This window comes from Nannospalax galili, unplaced genomic scaffold, assembly GCF_000622305.1.
Source record: "Nannospalax galili isolate Female #2095 unplaced genomic scaffold, S.galili_v1.0 scaffold290, whole genome shotgun sequence".
Lineage (NCBI taxonomy): Eukaryota > Metazoa > Chordata > Mammalia > Rodentia > Spalacidae > Nannospalax > Nannospalax galili.
In genome coordinates this window covers 8006950-8022453 of record NW_008331486.1, presented here as the reverse complement: position 1 = coordinate 8022453, position 15504 = coordinate 8006950, and the positions used below count along the sequence as shown (strand labels likewise).

General features: G+C 54.4%; 1 protein-coding gene across 1 annotated transcript; it reads right to left on the bottom strand.

The window, feature by feature from the left end:
* Nucleotides 1-1203: 1203 nt before the first annotated feature.
* On the bottom strand, nucleotides 1204-15445 carry Crat (carnitine O-acetyltransferase). The gene is made up of 14 exons (XM_008826002.3): nucleotides 15419-15445; nucleotides 13071-13334; nucleotides 9997-10115; nucleotides 8856-8909; nucleotides 8169-8334; nucleotides 7831-8005; nucleotides 7120-7298; nucleotides 6506-6606; nucleotides 4881-5000; nucleotides 4665-4787; nucleotides 4434-4569; nucleotides 4026-4088; nucleotides 2947-3084; nucleotides 1204-2077 (listed from the first exon to the last, which is right to left on the bottom strand). Exons 1-14 carry the CDS (start codon nucleotides 15443-15445, stop codon nucleotides 1862-1864), a joined length of 1881 nt encoding a protein of 626 aa, XP_008824224.1. The 3' UTR covers nucleotides 1204-1861.
* Between the last annotated feature and the right edge of the window lie 59 nt (nucleotides 15446-15504).

Below are 15504 nucleotides of genomic sequence, written 5' to 3'. Positions count from 1 at the left end.
CCAAGATATCTAGTCCCATCCAGCCCCCAAAGTGAGGGTTTGAATGGCCTTAGTGATATTTCTCACCAGGGCCTGCCAGCCTGTTGCCTACCCCACTGAGGCCTGTCGTCCCATAAACTGTCCCTGGTCCTCTCAGCCTGCCTCCCTGCCTGGTGCAGGCTGGCCCTGGCCCTGCCCTCAGTAAGCCATTTCTTTATCCATGGGACAACGTTGAGGACTGGGGAGCCCCTTGCAAGGTTCCAGGACCAACTCGCAGTTAGAGGTCATGTAGGACAGATGAACAGCTGGGGAGTCTCTTTCTCAGCAGGTCACATGGGGTGCAGAGCTACTCTCTACATGGGAAGTCACCCTCTTCCTGACATGGCAGTAAGCTGGGTGACCCCCTGGGGGGGCAGGACTTAAAACTGGTAGTGATCCCGGGGGCAGGGGGAAGAATGCATCCTAGATCTCAAATTAGTTATCACATAGTTTTAAAGTTGTAATGGGGTCCTGCCTGGGCTCCAACTCTTGTTCTCTGAGGCTTGGTGTGAACGACACTGTGAATCTGCCTCCTTATAGGTGGGACGCTGGGGAAACCTGATTAGCCTGGCAGGCCCCTTATCAACACCCTGGCAAGGCCAATTCTCTGTACCTCCAACTCCTGAAATGCCTCTCCTCCCTACCCATTGCCTCTCCCCAGTCCTGCCCTGGGACAGCTAGTGAGTATGGCGTGGGCTGGGGCTTAGCTTCAGGGCCCTCAGACCTTTCCTGGTTTGGAGATGCCCCAGAGACTGGCAGGGCATGCTACCTCTACAATGTATGGCCAGGGCAACTGTGGCTCTGGGCTGATGGTTGCTACTCCAGCCCCCCTCTGGCAAGCCTCTGCCTCTAGTGACAGCCTGGTGCCCATGTACCTGCTCTTCCTGTTGGGCTCAGTACAGGGCCAGCCCTGGGGGGCTAGTGGGTGTTGGCCACATGGCTTACTCCATCCCACAGCCCATGGGACTTTGGAAGACCCCAGGCAGGAGGTTGCTGGTGAAGCAGGAGACCCACTGGGGGCTGGTGCCATCTTTGACTCGGCACCCTGAGGTCAGAACTGGCTTTCAGTTCCCTGAGAGCCCTTTGGCTCACTGGCTCCTTGGACACCAACTCCCAGATCCAGGGAAAGTGGGAAGGCCAGGCCAGGTGTCTGACCTCTACCTGCCCCTCAGCTGAAACCAGTGGTCACCAGCACATCTCCCCTTTATTAGTTACCTGGCATGTTGAACAACCGTGAATGTGGTTCAAGAATCAAGCTGAATGGAAGCAACAGGGCTGGGACTTGGCAGACATATTTGAAAAAGCACAGTAGCCACGTGGGCGATAGTACCTCCAGGTGGTTGGAGGCCTCTGGAGTCACTTCAGCCAGGAAGCCTTACCCCTCAGCTTCAATGGAAGCTCCCCCTCAGCTCTAGATCACCCTCTGACCCCAGGTCCTTGGGCAATTGAAGATGAGGACACAGAGCCCACCTTGTCTATGGAGAGAGAAGAGACTGGCCAGGGCTGAGCTGGGAGGAAAAGGAACTCTATAATCCCCACTCTGATAAGGGCCGAGCTGGATGGACTGATGCCCTTTCCTGGTGGTGGTGGCACTGAATGCTATGTTGGGGGCCTGGCCCGTAGTCTTGCTCAACCTCTGAATTCAGCCCCTGGACTTGGGCCATGCATGGTAGGTGCTGAGGACAGGCCCTGGAAGGCACTTGGCTTGCACCTAGAGGTCCCACTACAGAATGCTTCCTTGCCTCAAGTCAAATTGGGGGCATGGGAGCCAAGAATTGAGCTGTGGCAGGTGCCCATCCCAAAGTGGGTATGGCTGTGGCACTGGCAGGCCTGGGCCCAGTGCTCAGAGCTTGGCCCGGGGGTGGTTCTGCAGCAGGGTGCGCATGTCCAGCAGGGCCTTCTCCAGGTAGTGTGCCATGCGGGCAGCATTGGTCTCAGCACAGCTGTTGTAGGCTGACACGGAGAAGTTGATATGGGCCTCCATCGGGTTATAGCAGATGCCATAACCGTCTGGGACCACGGGTCCAAAGAACATGATGCAGTCTGTCTTGGCAGGGACCTGGGGACAGAGGGTCAGAGCTATCATGTTCAGGCCTGTGGTAGTCCTCCTGTCCCATGGAGGCAGCTGGCCTCTGTCTGCTCCTACCCTGCTCCGCCCTTTCCTCTGTGCTGCGGACACTCCCTTCCTGGGGGTGAGCCTTCCTTTACACTCCTGGAGGGGCAGCACTCCCGACTCCCAGCCCGCCTGGTGGTAGATGCCCTCGCTCTGTAGGTGCTGCATGCTGGATTGTGGCTTGTCCCTGGCTGTGTCCCAGCACCCAGCACAGGTTGGTCTGTTAACTCACCAATGAAAGAGGCAAATTTTCTTAAAAGTTTGAGCTTTTTTTTTTTTTTTAAATATTTATTTATTTTGTCTTTTTGAGACAGGGTCTCCTTGTAGCCCCAGCTGTCCTGGAACTCACTACGTAGACCAGGCTGGCCTCAAACTCAAAAAGATCCACCAGCCTCTGCCTCTCAAGTGCTGGGATTAAAGGCGTGTTCCACCACGCCCAGCTATTTTTTATTATTTTTATTTTATGTGCACAAGCGTATTGCCGGAATGTATGAGTGCACCTGTGTCGTGTAATGCTGCAGAGGTCAGAAGAGGGCTTCGGATTCCCCTGGAACTGGAGTTAAGGACGGTTCGTAGCTGCCATGTGGGTGCTGGGAATCAAACCCGGATTCTCTGCAAGAGCAGTCAGTGCTCTTTATCGCTGAGCCATCTCTCCAGTCCCACGTTTGAGCTTTCTTACCTTTGCTACAGTGATGTCCCTGCCCTTAGCTCCTGCTTGGGAATTCAGTTGTTTTGGCAGTGAGCCTGTGATAACCCACGTGAGCCTCATCGTAGCTGAGGCCCAGCTGCCCTGGGCACCTGGCACAGTGGCCTACCTGGCTGGTAGAGAGGTTGAAGTGCATAGCAATGGCGTAGGAGGTGTCCATGAAGATGTCAGGCATGCTCACCAGGTCCTCGATGGCTTGCAGCTTCAGGCCCAGCAGGTGCCGATCAAAAGCCTCCCCACGGATGGCCTGCATGGTAGAGGAACTGTCAGAAACAGGCCCTACAGGGCCACAGGGTATCCCTGCCCTCGGGAGCCTTCAGCAGTGCCGCCTCTTCCAGCCACTGGTCTCTCAGAACCATGAGACAGGGTGTCCAGGCAGAAAAGTCCTTGTCTCCCAGAGGGGGAAACAGGGCTATGGAGGAGCAGACATCTTCCCAGAGAGATGGGGGCAGTGCAGCACTTAAAACATGGGCTCTGGCTGGGTGTGGTGGTGCATGCTTTTAATTCCAGGACTCTGAGGCAAAGACAGGTGGCTCTCTGTGAGTTCAAGGCCAGCCTGGTCTACATAGTGAGTTCCAGGACAGCTGTGGCTACAGGGAGACCCTGTCTCAAAAAAGACCAAAAAAAAAAAAAAAAGAAAAAGAAAAAGAAAAAAGGGTAGTTCAGCCCATCCTGGCTGTTACAGAGCCTCATTTAACATAGGAAGTGTCTCTGCATGCCGTTTAACAGGCAGGGTCTGTACAGGCTGTGCAGCAGGTGGTGTTTATACATACGTGTAATGGTTAGTGACTGTGCTGTGTAACATGGTCAGTGTGTACCTCATGTAACAGGCAGTGTCTATGTGTGCTATGAACAGGCACACTGAACCCACTGGTGGCCAGAGCCAGGATGAGCACCCAGACAACCTCCCTGGCTACAGCCTCAGGTGCTGGTGAGCAGGAGAGGTGCCATCTGCTGGGCCATTAGGAAGAGTGCATGACAGGATGCCAGGGCCAGTGTTCCAGATGACCATGGAACTGGGACCAGGCCGGTGCTGGGTCAGTTTCTCCAACTTTCAAATGAAGATGCTCATTCAAAATGGAGACTGCTCCAGGGCTCAAGAAGAGGCGGCCCTAGCAGGGATGAGCAGGAAGAAGGACAGACAGCAGGGCGGGTAACAGGCAGCGACCCAGAGCAGGGCTCACTTACACGGTCCACATAGTCTCTGTGGGCCTGCACAGCCTTCCGCAGCAGCTCCACCTTCTGGTGCTCCTGGAGAGGTCAGAGGAAGCTAAGGCGCAGTACCCCATCTCCTCCCCAACCCCAGCCAGCACTTCAGCAGGTTCTGGAACTGCTGTCTCTTAGAGCCTCTGGGGCCCAGCCTGTGGAGAGGCTCACGGGCAGATGGCTGACCTCTGTGAATGAAGGGGATGGCTTTGCTTTGGCTGCCAGGAAGCTAAACCATATCTGTGGCTCCATCTTCCATTAAGTTCCCATTGCCCACTGTGGGGCTGGAATACCACAGACTTACAATCACTGGGAATCAACAACGTGGACAGGGCAGAAAGGAGACAGCCCAAGGACAGCTTACCCACCCTTGCTCCATCCTCTCATTACCGTCACGTTGGAGTCATCCATGGCCTTGACAAAGGCGAGCGAGTCTGTGGTGGCTGAGCGGATGGTGTCCGTGCGGCCCAGGTGAAACATGCGCAGAGAGGCGCTTTCATATGTGGCACATGCCTGCTTGTAGATCCTGGTGGGAGATGGGTCTCAGCACATTTTCTCCCTGCACTGGGGTGTGGCCCCCACCCTCCTTTATCAGGCAGGTGACAGTCAAACCGGGTGCACCTGTAGTACGCCAGCTGTAGAGCTAACTGGATGAAGGCATCGGGGCTCAGCTTCTCTGTTTTGGGGAAGTCCTTTCCAAAGTGGTGGAAAAACAACATGGAGATGTCCAGGTCCTGGATCATGCTGGGGAGGAGGCCCAGGAAAGGGGGTGAGAAATAGGCACTTGGCAACCCAGTGGCTTGCCCTCCCTGCCACAGGACCCAGCTTGGTGCTTACATGCCCATGTTCTGCTTAGCCTTCTCGATGTCGTTCTTGATCTCAGGTGTGATGTTGAATCGTAGCTTCTTGGGCATTGGGAGGGGCACCATGGGAGACCGTACAAGCTCGGGCTTCTTTCTATATGGAACATGGGGGCCTCAGACTCATGTGGTGCTACTGGAGTCTGAGGGTCCCTGGGGCTGGGGTGGGTGGCCCAGCAAGCTTCCTGGGTTTGCTCTTTGGAAACTGCCCTCCAGCTTTCAAGAAGTCAAATGGAGATGGCCGGGGCAGGGCAAGAGACTCGTCCCAGGTCACAAGGCAGGGATACTCAGAGCCAGAAGTTTTTTTTTTAATTAGTGAGGGCTGTGATATTTAATGTTCTCATTTTGCTTCAAACAATCAAGCTGACAACAACCTTCATTCACAGTGCTTTATACTCACTGTGCTGGATGCTTTAGTGTCAACTTGACACACCTGGGTTGAGAGAACCTCAATTGGGGAATATCCTCCATAGAACTGGCTGAGGGACATCTTGACTGTTGAGTAATGCGGGAGGGCCTAGTCCACTGTGGGTGGTGCCACCCCTGGGCAGGTGGGCCGGTGTTGTGTAAGAAAGCAGGCTGAGCAGGGGCCAGGGGAGCAAGCCAATAAGCGGCGTTCCTCCATGGCCTGTGCTCCAGCTCCTGCCTCGAATTCCTGATGAACTGTGACCCAGGAGATGTAAGAAAAATAAACCCTTTCCTCCCCAAGTTGGTAGTGGTCAGAGTGTTTTGTCACAGCAATGAAGAAGCAAACTAGGACATTAAGCAAGCAGAGACACTGCATATAGTGGCCTCACAACAATCCAGACGACAAGGCTAGCCTCTGCTCAAATTTTACAGCAGTGAATCAGGACAAAGATTTGCTTATGTGCACGTAATCACCAAAGACAGATGCCTAGACTTTTATTCTGTGTTTCTAAGAATGTCCACTAAAGCAAACAGAAAGGAAGAAGTCTGCAGAACAGAAGTGACATACACCTGATGATCAGATTCATGGCGTAGAGCCTGGTCCATGCTCTTGCTTTCTGTGGTGGGGTTTTGCTGGTCTTTCACTGCTCAGCTGCATTATTTGCTAACAGCTCATCTGGATCAGGAGCACTTAACAAGCCTGGACTGACAGCAGAACTGTGGATCTGTAGTGCTAGGGACCACTGATCTTTCAGAATGCCTGAGCCTGCGCTTCCCAGCTTCCCTATATTGGGGTGGTAATTTTTGGTCACGAAACGTGCTGTAGGTGCTGCCACTGGGTATTCTTATGGAAGAAATAGTTCAAGTTTAAAAGTCCTTCCCTCAAAGGGGTGTCCTGGGGGCCAGCAAGGACCACATGAAAATAATGGGTGTGGCTCTCATGTGGTTCTGCGTTAATGCCAGGAACAGGCTCTGCCAGCACTGCCATCTTGTCAGATCAGAGCTCAGCCTCGGCTCGCCTCACATGAGTCTCAGAGCCAGAATTTAAAGCCAGGTCTAACTGACTAGAAACATGGCCTCTGCTGCTGCCTTTGACGAGACAGAGACAGACACAGACTCCTTCAAAGTAGGGACAAATGTCACCTGTATGCCACCTGTCACCAGGAACCAGGGAGGAGGGTGTACCATACTCACATGTATTCGATGACATGGTCCACAAGAGTGACGATGGGGGGCCCCTCTGCTGCTGCATGCTCATAAACCAGCCCACAGGAGCCGTCTTCTGCCACGATGAACTGCAGGCAGGTAGGGAGCTTGTCAGCCCCAGGTCCCTGGGGGGTGGCTCCTGCCCCAGCCATTCTCTGGGGGATCTCTCAGGAATGGTCCTGAAGCCATCTCTGAGAGTTGTGGTGACATTCCTTGGGTACACCCAGGCACACTCTGTGCCCAGCACAACTTGGAAGCAGGTTGACAGAAGCACGCCACCCAAGAGTTCTACTGCACCGTGTTATAAGCACAGAGGGAATGTCATGCCCAGATGGCACCACTCTGCCTGACCTTAGACTCCAAGCTGTCTCTCACGTACTGAAAATCTGTTCTAGGGGGAGCAGTGGCATGCAGGCCTGGTAATGACAGGTTGGCTGCCTGCTAATTACAGCAGCGTCCAGCCCTCTCGCTTCCCGCCTGCTTTATAAGCAGGAGGCTGGGGACGCTGGGCCCAAGGAAGGGCAGGAAGTCCGGAGTCTTGGTGGACCAAGCTTGGGTATACATTTGGGGGGGGGTCACGGCCCCACCAGGTCCTCACTTACCTGCAGTGTCTTGTCGAACCAGCGGTTGCCACTGTTGAGTTTGCTGCCACCCCCGTGCAGCATCTGGCCTGCCACCTGGTTCCGGTAGACATCGTCTGAGACCCTGGGCACTGGCTTGTCTAGGCACACGGTGAAAATGCTCTTCTGGATGGAGTTTACTGACTCCCGGTTTACTTTATCTGCAGGAGTTAGGGTGGGGGTAAGAAGCCTCAGAGCCGGTGATCTCCTGTCCTGGGCTCTTTTGACCTCACTTTTGCATAAAATTGGGGGCCCCCAGGGCCTGCTGGATGTATATTCAGAGCTTTCCCCCGCACAAGGTCTCCAGCCATCCCATGCCCATCTTAGGAGAAGGACCCAACACGTGGCCCACTGTAGACACAGCAGAGCAAAGGCCAGGGTCACATGGAGAGCTAGTGCAGCAGTCAGTCAGTGATCTGACTCTAGGACAATGCCCATGGTCAGTATGAATTTGGTGGGGAGTTCTAGGAGCAGAAGTAGGGAAGTGGGCGCCTTACCCAGAGCACTTGTCTAATTCCAACTTACTACTTACAAGGGAGAAACTAGCCTAGGCAACCTGACCCTTGGTTTCCTCATCTATAAAATGGGCCAACAACACCTGCTCCAAGTTGAGGGTCCAGTGAGACAGGTGGCTGCCCCAGCCTGGTTCTGTGCCCACTTAAGTGTACAAGGAGCCCCTGACCCCAGAGGCACCTTTGATGAGAGTGCTGTAGGCCTTGGCCCAGGTGTTACGGTGGTTGGAGGTTAGGATGCCCACGGGCTCCTTGTTGGTCTGTAGTGATGAGTTCCAAATTTTCTCCAGCTGCACGAAGATCTGATCTGAGGTGAGCGGTGTTCCATCACTGTGGTACACATCCAGCTCGAAGAACTGCCAGGCACAGACGGGAGAGAAGGGGGCTGGAGGGTCTAGGGCTGAGAATGCCCATCAGCTTCCTCTGGCTTGGTAGTGGAGGTCACAGCTGGTGTGGTCTGGGGCCAGCAGAGGGGCTGGAGTAGGGCGGGGGCTCTGCAGAAGGGGCACTGGTGCCCACCTGGTAATTATGCACTACAGTGATGTGCATGGGCGGCTTCTTGGTCTTTATGAAGTTCACCACTGAGTCCTGTTTAGGGCCCGGCACACGGCAGGAGGACAGGATCTGATAGTACTGGTTCATGCATAGTGGCTTTCCCCCCAGGTACTCAATGGGCAGGGTCTCGCTGTGGGGAACGGACAGGAAGGAAGTCATTGGGCAAGTGAGTGGAGAGGAGGCCAGGGTGGACAGACACCAGCTGGCCCTGCTGGGAGCAGGGTGTGGCACCCACCCCTTGGTATCTCTACTCACCACCAGCACGAGCAGGGGCCATCAGAGTGTAGGAGGGGTCAGGAGTGCTGTACTTTCCAGGGAGCAGGGGCCCTATTTATGAATCACCCAGAAATGCCCTCCCTCTCCCTCTTGGGCTTCATGAGTCAACCTCTGTGACCCATTTTGGCTGGGACAACACAGTCACCATGAGAAGTCCCAAGAGCAGAAGCAGAGAACTTGAGTGTCTCAATCCCCAGTGTTCACTGTCCCCAAAACCCTTTCCAAGGCTGAGCCAACAGGGAGTGAAAATGACTGATACGCAGGCCTGCCTAGTGCCCAGACTGACACACTGGGTGGTCAGGGCAAGGGTTAGGAGTGGCTGTGGTGCTAGCAGGCCTGGGTAAGGGAGGTCAGGGAAGGGGTAGGGCTGCTCACTTGTCAATCATGGACTTGAAATCCAACACACCCTCGATGAGTTTGGCAGCGAACCTGGAGGCAAGGAGCAGAGACATGAATTGTGTGGCTATCCAAGGCGGAGTCCTGGACCAGGGACATCGGCTAGGTACTGCATGCAGAGTCCTGAGGAGCTCAAGGTGACCTAGCAACCGGGGGTGGGGGGCTTCTGAGCTTCTTCCTTGTCCTCTCCAGCAGGAGGTCTGCAGCAGGCCTCAGAGGGGGAGATGGCCTGGCAGGACTTGGATGCTGTTCAGCCCCATAACTGTGGCTAGATCAGGGGTTACCAGGGGCTGGTACCATACGCCACAGGCCTGAACCATAGCCCAAAGCATCAGTTATGTACAGACTCGTGGAACTGGGTAGGTTGGAAAGGGAGCCCTCCAGATCCAAGTGTCCCCTCTGCTGAGCCCCTTTCTTTTTCTGAGCCATTATGTCCCTCAGGACTCTGCCTTCAATGCATCCTAGGCTGAGCCCCATCCCTAACCAGGGGGCAGCCCTGGTGTTGCGCGTGCATGTATGTGTGTGTGTGTGTGTGTGTGTGTGTGTGTGTGTGTGTGTGTATTCTAGAGCTGGATCCTAGGATCTCATGCATGCTAGACATCCCTTGACCACTGAAGCATGCTGCCGTCCCCTCTCCCTCCCTCTCTTCTTGCCCTGGCCTCTTTAAGAGAAGCTGGTGGGAGCAGCTGGTGGCAGCCTCCTGGGCAGGAGCTCCCGCTGTTGCTGTTGGTATTTTTAGGTCTGGTAGGAGTGGAACAGGGGCCAGAGCAGGTGACATGGTTGAATGTGGAAAAGGGGACTGTGTATAAAGGTCATTGTGTGGCCATCTGAGGAGATGAAGAGGGACTCAGGCCAAGGCTTGGTAGTGAATGGCTACAAAGCTCTGGCACTGGAGGCTCTGCCTTCTTGATGGTAATCATAGGTGGAGGTTCCTTATATTACTGAGCCTCAGTTTCCCCATCTGTAAGATATGGATGATGCTCCTTACTTCATGAGGCTGTCTGTGGGGATAAAGGAACAGGGTCGAGGTTCCTCCAATCTCCCAGGGAATAGACTTGAGGGTTCTGGAAGCCCACAGAGCCCTGTGTACCAGCTGCTCCCGCCAGCCTTAGTCACTCACCGGAGTTGACCCTGCAGATCCACGAAGTCCTGCTTAGGCAGCAGCACGCCTGGGCTGGAGTAGATGACCACGGGCTGGCGGTACTGGAGGTAAGCTGTCTTGAGCCACCACTCAGACAGCTGGACAAGGACCAGAGCTCATGAGGAGTAGGGCATGGGGACCTGGTGTCCCCTTCCTCCCCAGGACCAGGGACCTGGCTGGGCCTGGTGTCCTCTGGTCTCTCTGCAGCACAGAGTCTCCCACTGAATGCTGAGGTCCACAGCACCCTCCCCTGCCTCCCCACCCCATCATCTTCGCTGAGCAATGAGTACCAAAGAGAAGAGATGGGAGAGAAAAGACCGGAAGGGAACTGGCGGGGAGTGGGAGGCGAGCAGAGATTCTTCTCTTAGTTTTTGAGGTGCTGGGGATTGAGCCCAGGCTCTCATATCTGCTAATAAACACGTGCTCTACCACTGAGCTAACACCCTAGTCTTTTTGTTTTCTTGTTTTGTGTATGAGTGTATTTTCTGCATGTGTGAAGTGCACTCATGTCAGCAGAGGGCATTGGTCCCCCAAAAACTGGAGTTACAGATGGCTGTTAGCTGCCATGTGGATGCTAGGATTCGAACCTGGGTCTTCTTCAAGAACAGTCAGTGCTCTTAACTGCTAAGCCATCTCTCCAGCCCCCTATACCCCTAGTCTTCAGGTTTCTTAATCTTACAAATTCTCTATCAATGATTATAATACTCTAGTATAAATAAACATAAATGCATCCCTAGATAGGTAGAAAAAAAACAAAAGGAAAAGAAAGTTCATTGCGTGAGTTCTCAGTATCCTCAGTCGGGAGCTGTCTGAGGAGAAGCAACCTGTGTCCTGGCTGCCCGCAGGAGCTGGTCCTCCACAGTGGCCTCAGACTGGAAGTGGACATCTACTTTCATCTCAAGATCTGGGCAATTCCGAGGGGGGAGCTCACTGAGAGGGTAAATTATTGTGGGAGTGAGATGGGCCCTTTCTCTGCCCTGGGGGGTCCCAGGGGGGCAGCCACAGGCATGGCATTAAAGGTTATCTTGGGGCTGTGCACACTTCCAGGTGCCTGGTATCCTCGAGCCTTCTGTGCTGATGGCAACCCCACCTCAGCACCTGTCTCTTGCAGGTCCCTCAACCTCTTGGGATCCAGACCTCTCACTGTGTTCCGCTCCATCCCAAATAGCAGTAGGATAGTCACTACATAGACTATCTTCGTAGAACGGCTGGCCTGTGGCATTAGGCCACTTGCCTTCGGCCCTTGGCAAGAGGAAGTTACTTGCTCCAGCTGGGTTCCAGGTAACTACCATCTGCTGACTCACAGCCAAGAACTGGGCCCCCTGAGCCGGCCAGGCCTTCCTGTGTAGCTCAGGGTCTCCCTGAGAGCTACTGCAAGGATTTGGACTTTGCTCTACCTTTCTGGGCCTCAGCTGCCTGTCCCCAACAACTCCTACATGTGGCCACAGGCTCCAATGGAAGTAGGTACTTCCTACTTCCTCATCCTGTCCTGTCAGTCAGATCTGCTGGTTCCACGTCTACTGCATCTGGACTGAACATGTATGTACAGACCTCCATTTTTGGGGTCATTATTCTTTAAACTCTACCGCATACTTGTTGACATAGTGCTTACACTGCATTAGCAGTAAGTCCTCTGGAGATGACTCAGGGCACACAGGAGGGGTATTTCAGTTAGATGCAAACATTGCACTCCTTAAGGGATTGAACATCTGTGCATTTTGGTACTGGAAGGGGGCGATCTGTGGAACCGATACCCTGTACAGACTATATTTCATAGGACCAGAACCGAGCTTTGGCTGTCCCCCATAGCCAGCTTGTTTCTTGGGCACCTTTATATTGATAACCCCCTTCTCCCCACTTGCTTTAAACAGGGACTACCCAATCCAAGTCCCGTTGCATTAGCAAGTGCCACTGGCTGCCTTCCAAACAGTCCTGGGTCTCAGGACTTGCCCTGTCTCTATGAAGCACCAGGCCTAGCCACCAACAGCCCCTCCAGGTGAAGGTACTGGTCTCATCCCTCTGGTTCCTGCTCTTGCTTCCCTCCCAGCAGCTGGGGCTTTTTTTAAAAAAAAATTATTATTTGTCTTGGTTTTATGAAATAGGGTCTCCCTGTCGCCCCAGCTGACCTGGAACTCCCTATGTAGACCAGGCTGGTTTTGATCTCGCAGAGATCTGCCTGCCTCTGCCTCCCTAGTGCTGGGATTAAAGGTGTGCGTCACCACACCTGGCTTTAGGGTTATTTATTTTTATTTTTTTTTTTTCTGGAGCTGAGGACCAAACCTTGTGCTTGCTAGGTAAGCACTCTACCACTGAGCTAAATCCCCAACCCCTAGGGTTATTTTTTTTAAATCTTTGTGCCTAACAGGAATACAGAGACCTGAATAATGTGCTAGTGTAGACAGAACAAGGGCCATCTAGGCAGCCACAGGCTGACACAAACTCCCTGCCTGAGGCTGTCCCATCAAGCCTAAGTGCCATGTTCAGTGCCTCTGCCTGCTCACCTTGCTCTGCAGTCCACTCCTGCCCAGGCTTGGTCCCAGAGCATGACATGCTGTGCCACCTCTGCCCTCAGGTCTCAAATCCAATACCTCCTTCTCTGCCCTCCCTCTGTTAGACATTGCCATTCACATCCCTCACTCCTTCTCACTTACCTACCCCCTCCCTTCAGTCCTGGGGATGGAACCTAGGGTCTCACACATGCTAGGCAAGTGTTCTACCACAGAGCCACACCTCTTGTCCACATGACCTGTTTTTATTTCCACGGAACTTTCCTGCCTAAAACAACTTCAGGCCTACTGACTTGCAATCCTGCTTCTCATCTTTCTCCCCCGACCCCGACTGAATGCCAGCTCTGAAGGGTGGCAACCAGGCCCTTCTTGCTCACCCCTCACTTGCTGAGTGCCAGGCACATGTTAAGTGCTCAGGGGCAAATATGCCAGAACGGCTGGTAAGGGGAGACTGTGGGGGTGCAGCCATCAATCGGCAACCTGAGGGATGCTCAGGAGAACCCAGGGCCTCTGGGGGGACCATCAACACCCTGCCGTCTCACTCACCCAGTTCTCCATCTTCTTAGCTCTGCGCTCTAGCCCCTTCTGCAAGCGCTCCCCTACACCCCCCGAAGTCTGAAACTCATCCACCAGTTGTTTGGTGTGGGCCCACTCTTCCTCGCTCACGATGGGCTGTAGCGCCTTGAGGTAACTGTCCAGGGATTGTTGGAGTCGGGGCACAGGCAGCCGCGGCAGTGCATCCTGGTGAGCCTTCAAGCGGCCAGAAACCTTTATCAAGGAGGAAGGCTTGAGGAGGCCCAGGGGCTTCACCTGCGGGAGGCAGAACAGGCTGTTCATTCTTTCCCAGACTGGAGCCCAGCTCTCCCCAAACTGCAGTCTTGGGTTCTTAAGTGTCACCCCTGGGGGCAGAGACAGCTTCATGGGTGGTGCCCCCCCTTCGCTGCCCAGCCCTCAAGCTGCAGGAGTCCCGCCTCTCTGGGGCCTGGAGGTGTAGGAAAGATGGGGAAGGCTGGGGTGTGGAGATGAATGGCACTTGGGGTGGCAGAGGTGAGGGGGCCTCCCACCTGTCTGGATGCACAAGACCCCCTCCCCCTTCTTGTCCTGGGAAGGTGAACCAGCCAGCAGAGAGGTGGCAGCTAGCTCTCTGAGCCGAGGTTCCCAACTTCTTTTCCCCCCACCTTTTCCATCTTGAAAAATAGGAGGAGATTGAAAATAGGAGTCAGTGAGAGCGCCTGTGGGTGAGTCTTCAGCCTCCGGGCTTCTTCTTGACTATGGATGGGGGTATGGGGAATGAGGCAGTGCTGCAGAGATTGCAGAGTAGCCAGGCATGGAGGGTGATAGGTGGCAGAAAGAGACAGGTGGAGGGAACCTGAGAGAGACTGTAGGTAGCAGGAAGAGAGACAGGAAGGTCCCAGGCTGCTGGCGCAGAGGCACGCAAGCAGCAGATACCCTGGTCCATACCTTCTCTGTCTGCTGCTCGTCCTCCATGGCAGGACTGAGGTTGTGAGCCCTGTCTGTCTGCCTTGGCTGGATCTCTAAGACTAACTGTGCTACCAAGTGGATGAGCAGAAACTAGCAAGAGACAGTCACCTGCCTGGGCTGGAAAGAAAAGACAAGAAAATTCAGGGGGAGAGGGGGCAGTGGGCAGAATCCACAGATGTGGTGGCCACTAAGGTTGTAGCAGTGGGGCTACTGGACTGCAGTGGCCACTTTACCCTCTCCAGCTTCCAGAAGAGAAGGAATGGGGGGCAGGTTGAGTGTGCCGGTAGAAAGCACTGGAGGAGGAGGAAACCTGGAAACCTTTCTTCTTTGGATGGGCCCAGCGCCAGGGAGGCAGGCCAACAGGTATTAAAAAATCCACCTGCCAAAATCTGCATAGATCTTTTTGATGTGGGAAAACTTGGCTACAGGATGGAAACAGTCTGGCCGCTAACTCATGGTCCTGAAATTAGTCTTGGTTGGGACTGGTGAAAAGCAGGAAACGCCAAGAAAGGGCCACCAGTGGACAGCGGCTGCCACAAACCTTGCCCATCCATTTTCCTTCTAGACTCTGGGGCCCTTGGTGGCCACTCCTTCTCCAAAATCTATTTTTTTCTAAGCTCCGGCTCATTCAGATGGGGGTCAAAAATGGAAGGACTTCTGGTATGAAAAATAAGTCAAAGAACCTAATTTTGGGATTGGGAAATAGCACACTCATAGGATCTGGTCAAGTGCCTCCTGCCTCAGTTTCCCCAGCTGTAAAGTGATCAGGCCAGTGTGGTGGTCCCAGAGGATGATGTAACAGCAGTCTGTGGGACAGGGCACAGCTCTGTGGAAAGTGTGAGGCTAGTTTCAGGTGCTGCTAGACCATCTAGAACAGTCTGTCTGAGGATGGGCACCCTCAGCTGCCAGCCCAGTGTCTGAGACAGAGGCTTCGCTGTGAACATATGCTTGGATCCCAAGGAGAAGGTGCTCAGGGGATAGCAACAGCGGGTATAGGGTGGGGAAGGGGCTGCCACCTGCTTCCCCTGCCAGCTGAGGGACATTCTGTATAGCCCCGCTGGGGTCTCCATTTGAAGTTCTCTTGACCGCATACAAACGGGGGGGGCGGGGTATCTGATAAACTCAAGGAGACTGAGCTAGGCTTGGAGAAGCGGCCCTGGTCTGGGCAGGAATGCATGGGCCTGAAGAGTGAGGATGGAGCTCAACACTCTGTGTGGAAAGGTAGCCAGACCAAAGCTCCGTTCTCCAGTCCTCGACAGGTCGCGGGTTCGATACCGCCTCTGCCCACTTTACAAACTGCAACCTGCCAGCCAGGGCCGCAGTGCAGCCGCAGCTGCGCGGCCCGCCTGGCTCGGGGCTCACCCGCCCTGCCCGGTCTCGGGGCATCGGGGCCGGACTCTGGCCGCACTCACCCAGGTCCTGGTGGCAAAGGCTAACATCCTTAGGGTCCGCCTGCGGACACTCGGTCCGCTCCGCCCCTCTCACAAAGTCCGCGCCG